We start from the raw sequence: 22,671 nt of genomic DNA, 5'->3' as shown, positions 1-22,671 counted from the left end.
GCGGTGAACCGAGATGCTTGCGAATAAACAACCCTATGATAAGGACAAAATTATCCAACAAAAAATAAAGGCGTTAATAAGGTTCCTTTTCTCAACTGAGAGAGAACATTTTTATTATTTTCATGTACACAGATATAAAAGTCCTTTGTATAAATTTGATAGACGTAAACAATACTGATTGCTTTAAAATTTCTTGCATGCAGAAACGCGGTAGAGAGTCGTTCTCCATGAAAAAGAACTCTATGAATATTTTTTGAAGGCAGACTATGTATCGATCGTAACGCAGAAATGGGTTGAGGGGGAAATTCACTTTAGTTTTTAATTTACAGGAGAAATATGGAAACTACTAACGCGTTACCGCGTAACGCGAAGAGCATGGCTTGCATTCCTATATCGTTTCTTGTGCAAGCAAGTTTGTTTGCATCCCGGTTTTCAGCCGAAACCCGACAAATTTAAATTTTCCTTTTGTTGCATTTTCTCCGCCACGCAATTCTCTACTGCTGCTTACATAGTCGGCGAAATTAATTTTGCAAATCCCCGCCAAACGTTCTCCGCGCTCGCGTAATCTCTCGTTAAACAATTCCTCCAAGAATTCTTTTGATTTTCACGCTTTATAAAAAATCGGTTAAATCGAACGACACTCTGTACGATGGAATGGCGCGAAACGTGGCACGACAACAATCGCGACAGTCTGAAGATCAATAACTCATTAGGAGAAGAGCACATCGTACGAAGACGTTTGTCTGCGGCTTAAAACGCTACGCACGGCGATCATTAACGCTAATGTCTCGAGTGCAAATAATTATCCGTCGCGTCTTCTTGCACGTGAACGCGCAATTCGCAAGACGATGCTCCGACTACGCGGAAACTCTAATTATGCCACGGTAAACTCAAAGCGTCGGCGTATCGAAGCGAGTTCCCGAATCAATTAAAACCCTTAATGATCGTTCGAGCTTCTAAGAATCCAACGATTCCTCTAATGCCTGGGCTACACAAATTTGTCTGAAACGGATGAATCTGCTAGCAGAGTATTAAGCGACCAGCGATAATGATCGAAATCGATACGATAACGCTGCTTTTGCGTCAATGCAGAAATTCATCAACTTTCCTGCTAACATTTTAATTGTTATCTATGGGTACATAGTGCAAACACGGTTCAATACAATATTAAGTCGAATCGTAAGTAACGAAAGTGACTTTTTATTGAAACGTTAACTCTATAAAAGAAGAAAATTTCTATTGAAAAATGTGTCTATAATTGGTACACTTTGCTTATTTGTGCGATGATCGAATAATTCTTTATAGAATCAGTAATTTTAAGAAGAGAAATCGTCTGAGAACGGACCACCGAAAGACTGAAATATAACGCCTATTTGTATTTACATATTGGGCCCGGCGAAAAGGGCAATTTGCAGAAATTAGAGTGCAGCGTGTAACGCGGCTAATTGCGGAATTAATGGCACGGGTGTCGCCGGGACTCCGGGCTGGAGATTGCCAGCGATATTTAATCGTGAATTTGTTCGAACCGTTAGCGAACAACGCGACGGGGAAAACGCGTCAAATGGAACGAATATTTTTCCGGCGAACCGGAACACGCGCGGTGCAACGTTCGCCTGAAAAATAGGATGTAACAAAATAAAACAAAAAAAAAAAAGCCACGATGCACGGGGAAAAGCCAACCGTTTTCGACCGTCAAAGCCGTTTTAATTTAGGCAAGAGTGCACGCTCGTTCGCGTTGACGTCTTTCTACTTACGTGTCTCGTGTCAGCCGCAAGAAGGGGCGTGTGTGCCTGCAACAATGAGTGCCCAGAAAATTAGACCGAGGAATCCCCACGGAATTTCGTTTTTTTTTTTATTTTGCTTTCTAGAGAGCTTCATGCTTCGGCAAAGGCTCCGGGTCGCTCGACGCGTCGAGGATACAAATTCCTCGGGAGTAATCATGCTGTCATGCGATGACACGCGTCGGAAAGGGGCCATGCAGGGGCGCAAAGAACAACTACCACGGGGTCAGCAGTCGGATCAAACGCAGACTCAACTATAAACTTCCTTTCAAACGAAACAAGATGTAATTTCAAAGAGGCATTCCCTTCCACGGGCTCAAACCTGGCACGAAAGCTGCGAGTCGCGATACAATGGCGGACTGAGTAATGAGTTCATTCGGATTATTCTGTGCTCAATAATGGAGAGACTTGGAGAATATTCTTCGCTGGAAAAATACTGCAGATGAGAACGAACCTGTCCCGTAGTCGATGTTTTTCAAAAACCGGAACATCGATTAATTGAATCTCGGTCGATTGAAAGTGACGCGAGACGAATCTGGATTTTAATTTAATGACGTTTGCCCTGCGAGAGGGATTGGAACGGAGTTTAAAAAGGGGCGTCGAACGCGCCTCGTCGCGACGGAATAAAAGGAATCTCGATAGTTCGAAAAGAGGCGAGCGTGGAACGCGCTCCTTGGTCTCCGGAGAACCGTACGATCTCGAAACGATTTCGCTCGCGATAAGTTTTCTGGACGAGGAACGCCTACGGTCTCCGTGGACCACAACAGAAAAAAATGGGAAAGTTCCACGGGCTTCGTCGCGGAATACCAAACAGCTTTCCCCTGGAAATTATTTTTCTGTCGCTGAGTTCGAGCGACGCCGAGCTAACGGGCGAAACGAAGCTTTGGAAATTTCTGGCAAAGAAATTGTAACGCGTTAACTGAACTTCGCGATTGAACCGGTCGAAGTCCCCGTGCCGCGAGGCGAACTTTTTAAAATCGTTTAGGAAACTGACGTTCCGTAAGCTTTCGACTTAACGGGTTCGAGTTCGGCTATTTCGAAAAATCGTTTCTTTCACAGTTCAAACGATGAGGACGATTTAACGAGAACTAATTTACTTTTAATTTTCCTCGAATTATGTAAATCTATTCCAAATGGTAGATTCAAAGGAAAGTTAAAGCTAGGTGCGTGTCAACGTACTTGATAAGCGCGTAAAGAACACGTTAGTCACGAGTTCATTGTACTCGATTCAAGCAACTCCGTGGTTGCCGTGAATATCGATCTAATTAATAATTTTAATACGTACTTAAAATGAATGTAAAATATTTTATAGTGAACAGACTTCAACGCGATCAACGTGTTTATAATTTAATATATTCTCGAGACAATATACTTGGAGAAAATGGACAAAATGGATGTTTAAAATTATCTATTTTATAAACTATCTGCGTCTATTTTAGTATATTTTGGTAGACGATACACATTTTACCCCGGTTATCGGTTCGTTCCCAAACACACGCGCGTCTATTTTTCTTCATTTAATTAATGGGTCCCAACAGTGTTACGCTGATACAAACCGCGTGCAGTTTCTGCTCGTTAACGAAAGATTAACTGAGCTTCGCGGCCGGAATGTCGCTAATCGGGATACGTTTCGTTAAATTGCCGGCCGAAAAGTGCAGCAAAATGAATTTTCGGGTCAGTTGAAACGCGTCGATCGAGATCCAACTTGCAACGATAATTAGAGTTGCTTTTTTCGAATGTCTAAAAAATATAAAAATGTAACGTCGAGGAACAAACGTTTTATTTTGCTATTTGCCTATCAGCAGGAAGAAATTTTCGCTCTTTCATCGTGGCTCCCGGTGTCGAGCGGTTGTTTTGATGAATGGCATCCCGCCTGGGATATTTCATTCCCTAACTCGGAAACGAGTGATCGTAACAATGAAGGGAAGATTTCCGTCGCTGGGACGGCGAAAGATAAAACAACTTTATGCGGCTCGTTATCACGGCGCGAGAAAGAAAGGGAGAAACCACGGTTTTGCAGCTACTCGACGGGATGATCGAAATGAATCACCATCCCCTCATTTCCATCGGTTTTCCACCCCTGTTCTCGTCCCGTCGTCCCTCTGTTTCTCCGCGGGGCCAATTCTAATCGAAATTTATTGAAACTTGAATCGATTTGTGCGCCCGTTGCGTACGTGCGAACGCCTACGATTCCGCTGGGTACCATTACGCGAAAGGGAAATTTACTGGCCCCGCGTCTGTGTATACAGTACCCAATTCGAACCTCCCACTATTAAATATTTATGTGACTGATCTGGACGACGTGTAGGCATTTATGCGGGACGATCTAGGAAAAGATGAATTCGGCGCCTCGAGTTGCAATAAATTTCAACGTCCACTTTGAATCCGTCATTTCTTATACAAAAATTAATTAACAAACGTCAGGAATAAATTTATTTTCATTTTACTCATCTGTTATCTATCGAATTCTAGATATTTCATGGATAAAGAAAACTCTGTTTACAGGCACCGAAAGCTGCAAATTACTCTAACAGTTTGATTTACATACCTGTGTTAACTGGACACTAATTGTCTACGTTTACAGGTATTATACGGTTTTAAATTCTTCTATTTGAACGACCTGTATAGTGTATCTAATTCCAATCTCGTGTTACTGAAACATTCATGTAAGCTCGAACAAAGGAAAGCGAAAATAATAATTTATTTTAAAAAAATAAAATTCATGCAACATGAACTTTCCTCGGCGATCAGTATGCACGAAAAGTTCCGTTCTTTTGGCGTACGATCGTAAGATTCTAATATCTCTGTCTCACGGAAGTACGAGATTTGTTTCGTTTCGATTCCCATATACCATTCAAATTTCATTAACACAATGAAGTATAACATCTTGGAATCGTACAGAGCGTCGATTACGTATCATCCGTGTTCCCCTTCGATGGGTTCGAGCATTTCCACGGGCATCAAACGGCCGTATCCCGGAACTCGATCACGACGATAAATAAGAGCACCGCGAAATAACAATAGAGTAAAGATAGCAGACAGGTAATTTCCTCCGTATTTCTTACTTTGTACGTCGAGAACAATGAAAAACGTCTTGCGGCGGGCGCAACGTGATGGGAGAAAGGTGGCCTATCACTCCCGCCGCCCCTACAGCCATCGACCACCCCTTTTTCTCATCTCGTTCGGATAAAGACGATGGGGAAGGCTTCTCCAATTCCACCGGGGGATAATTTCTGAAAATAGACCAAGACGACTGCCGGCCGGTTCGAAGTGGCTGATCTTGAAAAGAATCGGGAAGATGGTTCATTCAACAAGTACGCCCCGGCGGAGGGATGGAGACGATAATACGGTTGCTTCACGATGGAATCCCGACGGTTTTGGTTATTCATGAAGCGACGATGTTCAAATTTACGTCACTTACGAGCATTTTATTTCGCAAGTTAGAGACAGAAATTGAAAGTTTAGGAAGCAATTTAATTGTTTTTCCAGGCGAGAGTTTCGAATAAAAATTTTAATCCCCATATTGTGCTTCTCTTAGAGATCAAAGAAATCACTATCGATATCGGAACCGCGTTTTCTTTCGTGGGAATTCCTGCAAAGAGGCGTCGACGCGAAAAGAGAAAAATAGTCACTTAGAAGAACAATTCTGAAAGAGAGAAAGGAAAAGTATCGAGGGGAACGTAACGTTCAACAGATATATTTCTTCGGGGGAAAGGAAAGCCGATAACCGGGGTATTTTACGACGAAATCTCGTCGTTCTTGTTATTCATAGACCTGCCACGCGAAATATGAATTGACGCACTCCAACGCACATCAGCAGGAACGTGCGTGAATATAGGAAATATTCAAAGGCACTCGCGCATGTACGCGGATGAAACTGAATACACTCGAATCACGCGCCGTGTAACACACGTTACTTCCATCATATTCATGGCAAAGCGTTCGCGGTTGAGCTAAACTAACTGCGCATACGAGGCAAGCACGATAAAATTATTTTCATTCAATAACACACCACTATTTATAAATATTAATATTCGGAGAGAACACGCGCTTCCAACGATGAATGATTTGAAATTCGAGATAAATTTATTCCTTTCATCGCACGAATAATAAGGCTGAGAATTACACCTTGGAGCAACAGGTAGATTATAAAGAGAAACGATTCATTTTACGATTGAATTTCATACGTCGTTCGACATTTTTACCTAAATAAACATTTTACCCGTTTTGGGTTATAAATATATATATTCGTCTCTCTACGCAAACCCTGGGTATCCCGGTGAAATTTAATCTTCGGATTTTCACGCGGAAAAGCGCGACGTTCCCAGCCAGGAAATACGATAGCTCGTGCACGGTTGAAAAATAAAACGTACTAACAGCGAAACGAGTACTAATAATGGTCTTATTACTCAACGGTCTCATAATCAGATGGTACGGAATAAATTTGCAACAGTATTTTCACTGATACGTGAAAGTATCGTAAGATCTTCGAGCGAACTGTTCACATTCGTGTGCAGGAACAATAACGATCTGCTCGAACTAGATAATTAGAGAATTACATAAATAAGGTGGAAGAACGAATAGAATTTTATCCCACGGAAAATGTACTTTCCAATTTATGAATTATTTCGTGTCCTGTTTCTGTAATGTGTCCCAGAAAACTACAGAAGGATAAGTATTCTAGAAGAACGTGTCATGATCGAATAACAGGGCATTCGAGTAATTCACGAACGAGGTTTTAATGCATTAGCCATCCGAATGGACGATCAAGTCGTTCGTATAGACGATCCTTCAATTACTTTAACTATACTCTTTAATTGGAAGAAATTAAGGCATTCAAGTTTTCCCCATTTACGAGAGAAATCTCAGTTCGATTCTCGACGTCCATTTTTTTTTCGTTTCTACCCCAAAAAGAACAGTTATTTATACCAATTTCCGGACTTTGACACCATTCTTTTTTCACGCAAATATCTAATTTTCCGCGCGAACGACGCTCGTTTCCGTTATTACGAGAGTGCAATCGATATGTTTTTTAAAAAACTAATTTAACGTCTGATTCACTTCTGGCTAGCTTGCCCTAAAGACGAACAGGAAGATCCTGGACGATCCATCCCTTCGGGGAGTTTCGAATCGAGCATCGCGTTTCACGTTTGTTCGGCTGAGAAAAGTGGACGAGAAAAAAGTGAGCAGAAGAGGCGACGGCAGAAAAGATGTAGCAAGCCTGAATGGTAATTAATTACAAGGCACTCCGTCGCCGGAAGCTCTCGATTCGCGATGCGCGGTGGAATATGAAATTCAATTAGCTTCTACGCGAGCCCACTTCCGGGCCGGTCTTCCAGAGAATTAAAAGCTTTGCCCGCAAGCTTCTTCCGCGTTTTTCGAAAACTTTTTGCTCGCCCGCGGGACATTCGAATCATCGTCGCGCGAAAGAAATTTTTGTTTTCGTAATTGCGCCAATCTCTCGTTCGGATTCTTACGAATGCACCGCGTAATTCATATTTGAGTTTTAGTAGTTTTCCCCTCCAAACGATGTTGACGCAGAGCTTGCGCGTGCACTGTCGCGAAAATACGCTGTTCGTTATCTTTCGCCGGAAGAGAAGTTCTTCCCCAGACAGAAAATTAGCTTGGTTCGAGTCCAGGGAAAGATCTCTAAAAAGTTTTCGTTTGCAGAAACCTTTCCTTCATTTGGTATTCCCTTAAAGCTGTTGCGTTTTTGCAGAGTCGCGGGTATTACGAACCGAACCGTAATAAAATTCGTAGAAACAATTGTCCATCCCTTGGTACTTTGTTCGCTGGAAACAGATTTGTTCTGTTAACTGACGGATATTTTTAAACGAATAAAAACTTTTGTGTGCTCCTCGTTCGTTAAAACAACCAAACTCTTCGCTTCTACCCTGCAATTTTCGAGTTCTCGTGGGAAGATCACGAATAATTTCGAAAGTACGGAACGCCCGGTTTTCGAAACGTATTTATCTTATCTCGGTCTCTTAGCATGCACCGAGTATTACCTCGTGTCGCATACATTACGTAAAAGATAAACACAATTGAGGATCTCGAGACTTCCGTGCGTGTAAATATTCACAGAAGCACAAAAACCGGTTCGAACGGAGATTGGAAACGCACTTGCAAGAATACGAACTTTTTCGAATGAGTGAAAACGATTTCTCACGGATCAATTTTCTATTTTCCTCTTTATCTGAAGTTGGCAATATTTTTTAAATTGAAACTTCATTGTAAAACGCGTTAATTGCGTGCTCGTTTAATTTTCTCGGGATTCCTACGCGCCCGATGAATATGAATAAAGCGAAAAATCGTAACGGGACGATTTGCAGATGCAGATGCGAATAAAACTGAAGGGCCTAGCCCCGCTATCGGCGTTAATACACTCCCAATGGCCCACGCCATTGCTAGGTAGTCTCCTTAGAAAACGGAATGATTCGGATTCGGTTACATTTACACATTTATGGAATATCGATTTCGAGCCTCTCGAAGGGACGAAACGGGGTATTCATAAGTATTCATATATTCGTCGGGCAGATTCACCGAGGGCTAGATCGTGTCAAAGTCGTCGAATTGCACCGTGGATTTCGATCAACCGCGCGAGAACAAAAAAATTGAATAAACTCAACATTATCCGGCGACTGCGTCAAGAGCAAGAAAATGATGCACCTCGAGAGCTTTCAACTTTAGAATACTCGTGCATCCCGACTTTCTGAATATTCGAAAAAAATGAGATTATTAAATATTTTCGGATAATATTAAAATCTGGGGTCGCGTGCATGTAGTTCGAGAACCCAGTAAATTATCAATTTTTAATTCCATTTTCTTGTTTCCTCAGTGAAAAACAGGAAGTTTTTAAAAATCTCTGACAACAAATAAAATCGTACGAGTGTAATCGAACGATCGAAAAAATTGTTTTGTAATAGAAATAATGTAGCACCGATAAAGACAAAAAAACAGCTGATCCGGTGTTCGGTGGATTCGAATTTCCGAAAGAATGGCGATACGATAGCTTCGAAAATACGCGTTCGTATTTACATGCACGGTTCAAAAAAGACGCAAATAAAATTGTCGGTGGTTTCGCGAAATCTCCGTCCGATAGTGTGTGTGCCAGGCAACTTTAAAACTCGGGAACAACTTGAGGGAGCGTTGGAATAAAATATGATTCATCCTCCCGTACCAGAAAAGGCACGTAGGTAAATCCTTGCTGCAGATTTGAAAAATGTCCGGATATAATTCTTCCGTTCCTTCGCGGCCCATCCTCCGTGCTCCGCCGACACGTAAACTTTCAGGTACGAAGAAACCGAAGAAGCTGGTGCAATTCTTTCGCCGCACTTCCCAAGTTGCGTGAAAAATACAATTTAGATGCTGGATCGCTGAGAAATGCACTGCCGCAGAAAATTCAAACTTGAAATTGAAAAACGCGCACGTGTCGGACAAAAGGAAAAAACGAATTTTATTCCAGAATTTAGGAAAATTACTCGAACTGTTCGCAAAATGTTACGCGTCGTGTCCGAAGGGAAATAAAACAACGCGACGAATTCCAACGAATAATCAAAGGGGTTAATCGAGGATTCTTTGTGAAATTTAATAACACGCTATTCATCTTCGTGATGTGTCTCGCGCCGTCGGTTTTTCATCTTTAATGTACTTTTTAGCTTTCCCGTCGCGCGCACGGGGGAACGTTTCAACCCCCAAATCCGATCAAAAGCTTTGTGGACGACGGTTCAGTCCGGTGCTGCGCGCAGGAGGCTCGAGAGTTTGTTTGCAAGCTCGTTTGGAAAATTTACGAATCCCCACGTTTCATCTGAAACCCAATATTTCGTACTTTACGGGAATCGTCGAATTTTTATCCTACACGAATGCTTCGCAATTTCGAAATCGATTTTCGCGGACGACACCGACTAATTTAAGGATTCTAAATTAAATTACACGAATTAATTATTTGTAATCGCTTAGATCCATTCTATTTCTGCTTGTACAATATCAACTGTAACGAGCGTGAATGTAACTACGCGAATCCTAATCGCAGCGAGCGGTATCAATGAAAGTAGTGCTCGATAACGAGTCAAAAGGGTTTCTTTATCGTGTATCTCTACAGATGCATAGGAATGTTTCGTAATCACGCGACGGGGACCGTAGATAACGCGTACGTCGCGTCTTATCGTGCCTTCTTTATCGCGAGGCGCTGCCAGCAATAAACTGGAAGAATCTATCGTGGAAACACGGAGTTCAAGAACGAACGCGATCGTTGTCAATTATCGGGCGTACGTACCGTGTCTTAGCAGAAACGGGAGATGAGTTAAATCGATTAGAATCGGAGCCAGCCGACGGGGGTAGACGCCTCACCGTAATTGGAAGTTGCTTTCAATCAGCGATACCGGAAACCATCGACGAAGAAATCATCTCGACCGGTGTTACTTTCAATCAACGACGTCGGAAATCGTCGATGGGAGAAATTATTTCGACGATGCCTTCATTTCCATCGTTCCTCTGGCAAATATAGTTGCTCGTAAGCAGGATCACCTCGATCAAGACGTCGATATATTTGCTAGAATATTAGTTACATTTTGAATTTGTGATCCTCCATTCATCGTATTGTCTATGATATTAAAATTTAGTAGAAGGTTAATTTAATAATAATTCTTCTCACTACCTAATCGACCCGTAGCAGAACACAGCGCGTTAATTGCCATTTTATTATTGAGCAATAACAATCCAACCGCGATCGAGTCCGGAAATAGGAAGCCTCCTTTCTGTTTAAACAAAGCGAACGAGCACGATCGTCGCTTAATTTTAATTAATATCGCCGAAAGTAATTAACTCTGCCTAGAATGCGGTAACAAATGTTTATGAATGAAAAGCCGATATTCGGTCCGATCTATTTAATATGAATTTCGAAACGGGATGAAGTATCTGCTATCGGTGAATTAATTGAACGCGTACCTCCGGTTAGTTAATGTATCGGTGAACCCCGGGTTCGATAGATTAATTCTTCTCGCGGGACAATGTTACTCGTTCGATCGCAACGAGCTATAAACAAAAAGCGAGCTAATTATCGGTGCACGTCGGACCGCGTAAACCGTCTCAATACCGTGGCGTAATTTCGCGCGAATAATGGAATCGAACGATCACTGTCGACTTAAAATTAATCGAACGAAATAATTCGAAATTCCTCCCCGCGTGTAAACCAGCGATATTAGGACAAAGGGAGCGGCCCGTACACTTGGACGAAAACGTAATTGCGCGAATTCCTGGGCCGTGCAACGAACACTGACAAATATCCGGTACACCCGGTGAAAACGACTCATGGTCCGACAAGCAGCCGCGAGAGATAAGTCGCCAGGTTACAAGTGGATGGCTACAGAACAATGAATGCGGAAGGACGGTCAGAAAAGGTCAAAGCCTCGCTGGTATTGGCTTTCGAGGCAGCAGACTGGTCAGTGTCCGTCCGGTGAAATACGTCCGCGAATACGAACGGCCGTCCATTTGTCGGCTGTCCGTGTCTCCCTAACCCACCCCCGACGTTGGCCACCGTGGCAGCGCCTTCCCTCTGCTTCGTACTACCCCCGAACTGGCTGCTCTCCATTTCTCAGCCGGCCCAATTTAACGAGAATGGCTGCCATGCACACCTACGAATCCATTCGTACGGATTTAACCCTTGTCGATAGCCGAAGCTTTGCGAACTGCTCCAACTTCCGCCTTGGCGATCGTCTTTCCACCCCTGCCTCGGGCAATGTTACGCAAAACTTGCCGTTTAACACGACGACGGACCAAATTTTCCCCCCCGATTGCACCCTCCTGGATGGTACGCGGATTGGATAGAAAAGGATTCGTCAACGTCCTGACTGGCCATTGCCAGCGTCTTTTTCCCTCGAATAACTGGCACTCTGTTCCAGACGAAATTGGAAAAAGCGGTAGGGGAAAATTTTTCATTCAACTCGGTTTATTATACTATTACGAAACCTTTTTCACGAATGTACAATTTTGACGAAAGGGAAAATTTATGTCGAACTTTACCTAGTGACAATTTTGGAGTTACGATGCTCGACATTAAATAGAAAAACTATTGTGTGAAATGCGTGAACGCGTATTGGAAGTGAAAGTAATTTATAAATCGTCGTCTGAGAGTGTCTGCTCGAGACAGAAATTGTCAAGTAAAGTTGTAGGAGATCAAAGAGCGCTCAGTTTGCTCCCCCGCTAACGGGAAACGTATTTTCGTTCTTATACGAAAAATAGCCCGCGTAAACTAGGGTGGGTAATATGTTAAGGGTAGAACTCGCAGACTGAAAATGGACGGCCTGGGGAGAGGGGCGGTATAAGGGAAGCTTTCGATGCCAGACGGAAGGTCCAACAACCGTGGTGGCTTAGTGGCCGTTCCCCTCATCCTGGCCATTTCTCAGGACTTAAAGCTCCTTGCATTCGCGCGCTGCCTTGTCCACGCGACGGTAGAAGAATAACTTTTGCCAGTATCGGAGGAAAAAGACGCGTCAAACTTGTTCGAGCGTGCTTTCGATACTATCCCCCAAATTCCGAGTTTTCGAAGCTTCGAGGAGATAAAAGTCAGCTTGGACCAACGACACAGAAACTGATAACATTTCATTCGAACGATAATCAACCGGAAAATATAATACAGCAATTTATTTTCGACGTCTACTTCGAATTCGACTTATTATGAAGGGTTGTTTATCTTTCATACCGAGGTACTAATGCTACCAGCATTATCATGTCATAGAAAAAAAGAAATGCATTTAGAATTATAATGAGAGATATTACAGTAGCACGATATAAAGGATGACTCACAGTAAATTAGCACCTTGACTTACAACACCGTTTTCAGTTTCAAGATAACGTGCTTTACGAGCAATTAAAGTTGAATATTCATAAGCTGCACTTATTAACCCTTCAATCTAATAGCAAATGAGTAGACTTAAAAATGTTACCTCGAATGTCGATTAAGACACTTCTATGCATACAATACTTGTGCTCGTGTCTGAATTTTTCTCACACGTATCCCTCCATCGCATAATGCGACCTATCGAGAAACAAATGAAAACAGTACCTGTGAAATTTGCTAATAATCTTTTGTGAAACTTGTGGGAACACCTAATAGCCTGAAAATTTCAGTTGAATACGATTCTGATATCAATGTTTTATGCCCAGAGGTACGTGTAATTTTAAAACCAGGAAAATTATTTATAGAAACTAATCCTATTACTCGCAAAGAATGAACGAAACAGTTTGTAATTCCCAGGTTGCATGATGCGACGGGACTTAATCCGATAATGTAACTCGAAGCTTAGCAGGAATGAAGTTAGGTAGAGAATCGTCGTGAACAATGTGGAGACAGTGATACAAAGCTTTTGGGTGCACGATAAATTGGATCGTTCTCCCTCAGAGACCTTACCTTAGCGCAAAGTGACTTTTTCCCCTTTTTTTGTCCTCTCTTTGCTACTTCGAACTCTCGAAGCGTGCCTGGGAAATGTACGGCCCTGAGAATCGTCCCGTCACTTTGGACTGCGAACGCTAACAACGACCCATGGAATACCGCTGGATGTCCCACGTGAAAAGCAACGGGAATCGTAAATGCTACCTAGAATCTCGAAACGATTCCGTCCCTCATAATTCGATTCCAACTTCCTGTTCCGGCACCGCGTACAAGAAAATAAAGATCTCAGAAATTCCAGCAGAAATTCTGGATGGAAAATTGGCGAAAAACTTTGCTCTAACTGAACCCTATTTGGACCTTGTACTATTGAATTGAACGAAGGAGAAGTGTTTCAGAAAATAATGAGAAATATGTACATTATTATTCAACAACAATTGCAACCTGGACGAACAAAGAAGGGATGCACAATGGCGTTAGGATTCGAGTAGAGAGGTTTATGGAAATACTTTGCGAACCAATCGGAAAATAAGACATAACGGTGTCGTATGCATTATTCATAGCGACTGGTCTTTTACGCGTTTCGTGAAAATATATTTTCGATAAGTACCTGGGAAGTAACAGCTACTGTTCCACGATTGTAATCATATTATTACGCTGTTAGAAGACACGTTGTAATTTGATAGTTCGTCACAGGAAAGAAAGGGTTGAGATCGTACCGAAATGGCGGATGTTCGAGGATCGATGGACCTTATTTCTCAAGCTGCTGTAAAATTCATCGCGATCCGGGCAACTTAAATCTCGGCTGTACATTTCTCGACGCGATCTCTCGGTGTTCGTTGGCTAGGAATTCAATGCGCAATAACACGGCCAGGTATGCGCTCTGGGAAAGAATTTAGGCGATTGCAGATTGAGGTGTACCCTGGGAGAGAGTCTCCCGCGAAGAATGCGAGAGACCGGGGCGCGCAAAAAGACAAAGCGAGAACGCAGATCGCGCGGAAGCGAGAGCAGAAAGGAAATAAGAGGGAGATCGTCGTGTCTGGCACGAAACGTATGGAGCCGGCAGCCTGCCGTGAAACACTCCATTCAATGGCGTTTGGTCCACACCTGGGGGTGGGTGGAAGGTTCTTACGGGCACGGGGGAAGCATGTGCAAGTTATACGATTCAACATTCGGTGCACAGCTCGCCGAGGTTTGCGGGCCAACCTCCACTTCCAACCACCTCCGGAAGGTCGACCGAGGGAGGTCTGCGTCTGACGGGAATAAGAGAGGCGTCAAAGTCAGAGGTTCTCAACGAAAAAGTCGACAGCGAGTACTGCGTGCTACGAACAAGGACAAATAATCCGCAACCACGACAAAAATGATCTTTCCTTTCGCGGTACGGGGCGCCATTAATCCTTCGACGACAAGGGTGCTAAGGATTCCAGTTAAAATTATTCTGTAAACAAAAAGAACCTGGCGACGAGGAAACAAACTTTCTCGCGATTGGAGAAACTTTATCAGTCTCTCATACAAAATCAAATTCTCCTACGAACGACAAGAAGTCCAATCGAATGACACTGTCATCACTTCCTCTCCAATTATCCTCCGTGACATTCGACTTGCTTACGGTGACAGCGAGTTTATTGCAACGCGACGCAATTCAGCCTTTAAACCAACGCTCGACCGTTTCATTATTTTTTACTTTTATTCTTTATTTCGCGATGCTTCAGGCTCCAGATCCGAAGACAAGTTTCTTTCGCAGCTCGTTTGCGAAGGATTAGAAGTCCAATCCTCGTTTTCAAGCCTGAAATCGCGCATTTCGCGCGAAGGTCGCGCCGATATCCAATTACGAGTGCGTGTGTGCACGTGCACGATGCGCTCGTACGACGAACGCATACGCCAGGAGGTCTTGCATAAGACCATCCGTGGTCTCACGCATTGAGGAACGCGTTACGAGCCAAGAAGAGGAAATGCATATGCAGCTCCGGACGCGGCAGGAGCCACTTCGATTCTCAATTGACTGTTAATCCATGTCAATTATCACCGACCTGTTTACCGTGATTTCGTAACGCACGAGCCTGTTAACCATGTGCGCGACAACGTGTCAACCAGGTCAGGTTGGCCTTGAGAATGTTATCCAAGTGTCTCGTTTTTATCATCGAGCGTAGGCGTAACTCGGGGAAAAAGGAAACTCGAGAACGAACCGAAATTTCAGAAATTACAAACGATGGATTACAACAATTGTATTTTAGAAAGTTCTGGCGAGAAGTTATCGTAGAAAGAGAGGACCGAATATCGAGGACAAAAGACACACGGAGAGTCCATAACCGGGCACGCGTGCCTGTAAGTGGCACAACGATGTTACGTGACGAAATCGCGAGAGTCTTAAGGAAAAAGTAAATCTACCACGCTGTTTTAGGAAAACTGAAGAATAGAAGGATTTCTTTGATTCGACGAACGCGAGGATATAAGTATTACGACATTGCTCCGCGTTTCAATGGGAAATTCCACCGCAAAATTATTTCGGCATTCGCTGGTTCGCAAACTGTGTACAGTTGGGGAAGCTTACGCCAAGCCACGGTGTCCAGGTTGACTTAGGACCGACGAAGCGGCTTGGACGTGTCGAAATCAGGTGCCAATGTAAACTGGGCGCTTACGACGCTCGATGAAGCTTACCAACACGTTGATTTCGCGAAGGAAAACAAACGTCGACCGCGCAGAATTTTAATAGGACTCGCTCATTTACGAACGATCAAAATTTATAGACACACGCTCGGCTCTACTAAACTATTTATCAAAAGTTACGAGACTCAACTCCGTTATCTACCGAGGAACATGTACCTATCAGTAAACACATCGAGTGAAATGAATCTTCCTACACTCGTGGAAAAGTACTCGATAGTTCTCAGTTTTACAAAGCAACTGCATAGTGTTCTCGTCAAAGTACTCTGCCTTAAAGATTCGATACGAGAGTCCAAATTAAAGTCCTGTAACGTAGCAATTTTGAAAACTCGAAACTTTAAGGTACTAGAGACAGAATCGTCTGTTTGTGCCCCCAAACTAGAAAGACTCATAACTCTCAGCCCTGAGCACCGAACCGAATTTAGCTTCCGAAGGAAGGCAATATCACCGATACTCCTGCAACAAGCTCTCCGTATCGAAGAATTTGATAGTAACATTTGTAAACACAATTGAACGAAAGAAACATCGCGATTGTATTGCAGTTTGTCTGCAAAACTCGTTGTGTGCCGACTGAAGCTGCGCAACGACGTTGTTTACGTTCCGGGTTCTCCTTTACTTCCTCGTTTCTTCCTTCTTTATCCGAGAGTCTACGGAACCTCTCCGAGTTATTCCACGTTTCCTTATCGCGCGAAACGTTCGAGAAATCAAGGAGAAAAATGGTCGAACGGTTTTCAACGGCAATTCTCTCACACTTCTCGAACTTCGCAACATTTTTCCCTCCGCGTACGGTGAGGTTGCCTCTCGCGCGATCTCTTTTTTCCACTTTCACGGCCGTCTCATTTTCCTTTCGTTCTCCCGGAGGCACGACGGTTCGTTTTCTACCGTGAAAAGAGCAGATACGACCGACAATGGAGAGGGTCGTGTTTTCAGAACGCGATGGCCGCTATCGGACGATAACGATATTGCTCGAGTCGCGGAAAACTAGCACCTTTCAGAAGTTAATAACGCCGCGTACGGGGGAAATCGACTTTCCTCGCAGTTGCAACGTTATGAATTAGACGATTACGAACTTTCGTGCGTGTGCTCCGTGTGTACACTACGTTTATAGCACTTCGTGCCACGGTATACTATTTAATGATAGATTGCGACGAATACTAAATCAGTTCACGCTTGCACAAGTTACTTTGGACTTGTTACGTTGGTTCGCGGCAAATAATTCATCGTTGTTGCCAATGCAGGCTTTAGGGCAAGGCAAAGCTAAACTGATGCCTCTTCGATCAAAAAAAACTAGGGTATTTGTTAATAAAATCTAATCGCTGTTCACTGTCCGTGTTCATTTCAATTTTTGTCCACTTTCATACGCCCAGATTTCGCTATTTGCTCGTTCGATGCGTCGAGAAGGAAAGAGGGAAAACGAAGCGCACCGAGAGAGCAGAAAGCAAAATATGGCTCAATTTAACAACAATGCAAATCCCTTTTTCGTTCGTTCCGCTCGTTCTGCAAAATGGCTCGCAGTCGAACGAGCTACCCAGGCGAGCAAGAAAAACAGAAACATTTGTAATCCGTTTCATCCAGGTGGGATGCGATATTACTCTGTAAACTCGTCGGTACATCGTTTAGCCTTCCTCGGTTCTTACGCGGCAAGATCTATGCACCTGAATAAATGCATTACGCAGAACGAAATGTTCAGTTTAATAAAGTGTTCCACGATCCGACAATCGCTCGTCTACGGTTATCAAGGTCTCGTCTGTTTTTATTCAAAAACTTTGCTATTACGCGTACCTGGTGCTTATTGAAGATTAATGTCGTATTTGTTCCGCTTAAAGACCGCATAATGTTACGTACTGCAATTACTTTACAGTAGCGTTACAGAGACGAATATTTAAAATGCCATTGGCATAAATGCTCGGGCATCCTTTGCTTCAGAGATCAATAACGTTACTTGCATCCGTAACGAGTCACTTGATCAAAATTATACAATAGGGCATTGATAATGGGATATAATTTAAAACATGAATTTCTGTAAACACGATATAAATATGTATTCGTTATTTAATTAAACATAAATGTTCCTACGTCTATTAAGTTTTGAATTTGTCAGTAAACTCCTATCTTTCCTAGATAAACAAATGGAGTTTTAATTCAAAATATTTACTTGAATAATGGGATGAAATTTAAAAGGTGAATTTCTGTAAATACGATGTAAATATGTATTCGTTATTTAATTAAATGTAAATGTTCCTATGATTATTAAGTTTAGAATTTTTCAGTTAACTCCTATCCTTTCTAGATAAACAAATGGAGTTTTAATTCAAAATATTTGCTTAAATATTTATTATAAGCGACGCGGAAGCATCGAAAGAGTTTAAGCGAACGGGTCGACGCGTTTCAAACAGACCCAACTTCCTGATACTTCTTTTTCCGACTTCCTACGCTAAAATGCTTTCAACCGGTAGACGGAACAATGGCGTAGAACGGCGACAAAGCCACCGTAACGCTAAAAGATGTATTCGAAATAGAATAGCCCGATGTGACACGAAATTCGTGACACCACGTTCCGTTTTGCGAGTGACTCACCGTATCTAGATTGAACAGGCTCGACACCTTCTTCAGGAACCCGTCCTGCGACTTCTTCTTTCGCCTGGTGGTCATCCTCCTCTACTTGGATCGATCGACGCTCGATGTAAATTAATCCAATTAATCCGCACGCTCAGAGAACACCGTGCCACATAATTTTCTCACGAAATTCACGGAACCGCACTTCACCGAAAGAAAAGGCAGAGATACGTTCGCGTTAAAAGATCAACGTGAATCCACTCGTGCGGAAGGAATCGTGGGAATAAATTTCAGTAAAACTCTCTTACATTCTGCCATCTCTCAAACATCGGTGTTCGTTGAAACGAACGGTATGTAAATAGGCCAATTAAAATACGACCGGGACACGAGTCGAACTTTTAACGAACGAAAATTCAGAACCATTGTCTGGACGAATGGTCGGTCTCGAACTGTAACTCGCGGATAATCATAAGTGTAAAACACGATCTGTAATTAGAAACGATCGGATATCGATAATATTCGGTCCCTTCTCCAAAGGTTTCGCGCGAGTTTAACGTACGATTGCAACGTGAAAGTGCCGCGGCCGGTTGAAAACTCAATCTAAAGGAAACACGAGACCGTTGCGTAGACCGGTAATTTTATATGCGTAAAATACATCATAGATTCTGTGTCGCGATTACGGTGACACGGAGCCGTATTATGCTCCCCCAGCGGCCTATTTCCTACGGGCCCGTGCCGCATTTATATCTCACGCAAGTGCAACCCAATTGATAAAAGCCAGGGACACCGAACCGTCCTACATACAGCTAAGAAATTTCCTCGATTTACATCCAATTCGTAATACCTATTTAAAAAAAATGCTTTTTAGGATCTCTATATAAAAATTCATTAAAATAATGCAACGAATCGTAAACGTAAATATTTGTAAACGCAAGTTTTTAATTAAATTTATTTAATACACCCAATGGCCGGATGCTTTTGCCATCAACCGTAGATCGGTTAACCCAAATTGCCTAGGCAAATAACGTAGAAAATTATTCCTCCGCGGACAGCGTCACATGCTATAGCCGATGATTATGTAATGCCTAATCGGTAGTGTCGATAAGTCGCGAGCGTAGTCGGAGCACGTGAAGCGTGTAATTTTACGAACCCTTTTATCCGAGTACGTAAATGAAACAAAAACAATTTTATTTTCTAAATAGTCAAACAATTATATTTTAAATATTCGAAGAGAAGTAAAGACACTACGGGCGGAATAGCGCGTTTAACTCTTTGGAGCACGCTGGAGTTAAAAGTGTCCCGCCTTTTTGGTGCACCGTAATGCATGGTGGGACATTTTCAGTCCCACCTCGAAATATTGCAATAGCTGCATGTGCAAAGGTTTATATTTCGTCTTATTTACGTAAAGCAGTTGGTAATATCTTCAACAAATGTTACAAATGTATTTACTTGTGTTGGTAGGTTTATTGCAATAAATTTAATTAAACTATTACTATTTTTTTATGTTTTTACATTATGTGATACCTTCATTAATAAAAATGTACCAATTTTGTTTAATTTAAAACGCAATAAAATTTCTGTGCAACATGGGTCTTATTATCTGAAATCCTGTGCCGCAAAGAGTTAAATCATCTAAAAAGTTAGTTTCCAATGGCTGGTCTGACTCGTACGCGTAACGTTCGTTGACCGTTACCGCCACCTATTTCGAAATCGATTGAAATCGATTCTCGGTGCCCGCGAAAGACGCGACGCGAACGGTTCCGCTCGAATTGAGGCAAGTGCCTCGACGCCAAGAGTCACGCTATCGAAAAGTACGAAGTAAAGGTTAGTAGATCCTCTGCAAAGAGAATGCACTCTTTGGTCCGAGAACTACACGCCCTGGGCGATTGATCAGTGAAAGTACGGAGCCTAAAGTGGCACACGAACCGCGTCCGACTTGATATCCGTCGATACACGTACATATACGTACGTGTACGTATTTTTACAAGAGGACGGAGCAAAAACCGATTCTACGCTCCCACGAAAACTGTGTGTACGCTACCTTCGTCGCGCACGGTGTGTTGTACGTGTGCACACGAGTACGTATATATCGTAAACAGGTTGTCCGTCCGTCTCACTCTAGTGCGCGCGAAGCGTACTCCTGTGAAGCGTACCGCGACGAATGACGACGCGGATAAGGAAACTCACGATCGCGAGGCTTCGATTTCCACGTGGACATACACACACTTCAAACGCCGCGATCTCTTTAACAACCGAGAGTCTGACACGCGGAGAATATCGCAACGGAAATATTCTATTTACGATCGAAGAACGATTGTAAATGATAAGGTATATATGTATATTCTAGCGAAACATAATAAAGCGTGTTGTATCTAATGTCCTTCGTTCGTATCGCTTCCGCGGCACGTAATGATACGAAACGTTACGACGGCTTTCGGTTAATTAGTTCCGAGAATAGTCTGATTGTACCGCTACGCGAAGAACAATGCCCGTTAAACGTAACGAATTCCCTAATTTACCGATTGCCACGTGTTCCTTCCGCACTGGGCGCCAAAAAAGAAAATGGAGTGGCGAACGGACTCAACGTAAACGTCACTTTACCTTTTCGAGCAGTATCACTTACATATCGCACATTTAGATGATAATGGAGAGACGCATTTGCCTACACCGACACTGCACTCTTATCCGGCGTCAGTTGGAAATCACCCGTGTATCAGGACGCCGCTGCACGCACGATTCCTGCATTCCACCAGAGACACGGACGCGCGCACACAGTCGAGAAACAGGTTGCTCCTCTCTCGTCCGTCCGTCTCGCTCGAGAACGAATTTCTACCGCCAATCGGGCCACGATGTTTTCACGAGCCGACACGCAGGCACGAAAAGAAACAAAGGACGAGCGCGAGCGCGAATGTCAATATGTACGCGACACTTTCCCAGTCACATAAACAGATTGCACTCCTCTATGCACATCTGCCTTCGTTCCCACCTCTACTCTTTATTTACCGACTCCATTCCGTTCACGTCCGTGTACAGCTCGCGTCGAGGAGACGCGCACCGGTCGCGCGAACATAGGTTAGAAACTCACGGGCGACGAAAATCCGTGGACGCGTTGTCGAACGACCAACGCCGTACGATCTGACGTTTCGCGGACGAGCTGATTTTCGCGACAGTTGGCACAGGTCGCGTGACACGGTTACACGGCACTGCTATAACGCCGATTAAAATCACCGACGCACCGGTTGGGAGGTTAGGTCGCCACGGACGCCTCCTCCTCCGCCTCTGTGCCGCTTTCTCTCTCGCTCCTCGGTCACGATTGCACTCGCAGAAGGAACGCGCGACGTTCGGGAACGAAACGTTTTTCCCGCCACACGGTGAGCACTAGTTACTCGCGATACCGATCGAACGGACGGCCAGGGATCGAACGAGCGGCCGAAAATAATACGAGCGTGCACGCAGAGAGGCGAAACGTCAAGAGCTCTCGTAAGCTTTACCGAGCTGGCCGTGGACGGGCCTCTTTGCCTGCTGACGTCATCGCTCGGCGGCCGGCATGAACCTCGCTGCACGCACGGAGTGCCGAGCCGAGTCTCACCGGACTTACACGAACCTGCACGATCGTCCTCGCCGAGACAGTGCTGGGCGTTATCCAAATAAACTTTTACTCCGATTATTGTTTCGGTCCTCGAAAGCAGATTTTTTTCCTGCCCTCGACGTGCATTTAACCGCAATATATAAACGAAACATTTTTTAAATAAAAAATCGTACAACATAGCCAGTTACCGGTAAAATCTGACATTTTTTAATCGTCGATCTCTAATTTCGCTCGACCGATGATCTATCCAATGATCTACTATCGTTTATGAAATCGTAATTGTATATCATTTGCGCGTTAACGTTCGAACTTACTTTCTAACCGCGGTAGCACAAACTTTTGCTCGCAAACAATGCAACGGAGCATTTCTTGGAACAGTAAACTCGAACCGTGGTAACTTATTTTTCACGTAACGCCCAACGAGTTATTGCTTCTCCGCGAGTTCACGACACCGTAATTTTTTATCCGTTATTCCCAACAAAAAGTGACCAACTCTACACGAAAGCACTCGCGTTCTCTACCGCGTGCCTCTCGTTTTCCCTCTCGCTCTTTCGCGTGTTTCACTTAGTCCCGTCAGGGCCGTACTAACCGTACAGAAGACATTCGTTTCCACCACGACGCCAGTTTCGTGCCAGGCCGATCGTGCGAGGTCGTGCGGCTTTGCACTCTGGTGGGGGAACTTGAGATAGATACGA

At 43.5% G+C, this 22,671-nt stretch overlaps 1 protein-coding gene across 19 annotated transcripts in view; it reads right to left on the bottom strand.

Annotated features, from left to right (window-relative positions):
• The window catches only part of Dlg1 (MAGUK family member discs large 1), a 687,637-nt gene that overhangs the window by 131,828 nt on the left and 533,138 nt on the right, over positions 1 to 22,671 (bottom strand). For 18 of the 19 annotated variants that reach the window (XM_076762410.1, XM_076762413.1, XM_076762412.1 and 15 more), the window contains one exon: positions 1,755 to 1,790. The exons of the other annotated variant lie outside the window; for it this stretch is intronic. In XM_076762410.1, the coding sequence (XP_076618525.1) occupies positions 1,755 to 1,790 (36 nt within the window). The remainder of the gene's footprint in view (positions 1 to 1,754; positions 1,791 to 22,671) is intronic. 19 annotated transcript variants of the gene reach the window in all.

Source organism: Colletes latitarsis, chromosome 3 (assembly GCF_051014445.1).
Source record: "Colletes latitarsis isolate SP2378_abdomen chromosome 3, iyColLati1, whole genome shotgun sequence".
NCBI classification, from domain to species: Eukaryota; Metazoa; Arthropoda; class Insecta; order Hymenoptera; family Colletidae; genus Colletes; species Colletes latitarsis.
Note: the sequence above shows the minus strand (reverse complement) of the source record. Positions and strands in the feature narration are given on the sequence as shown.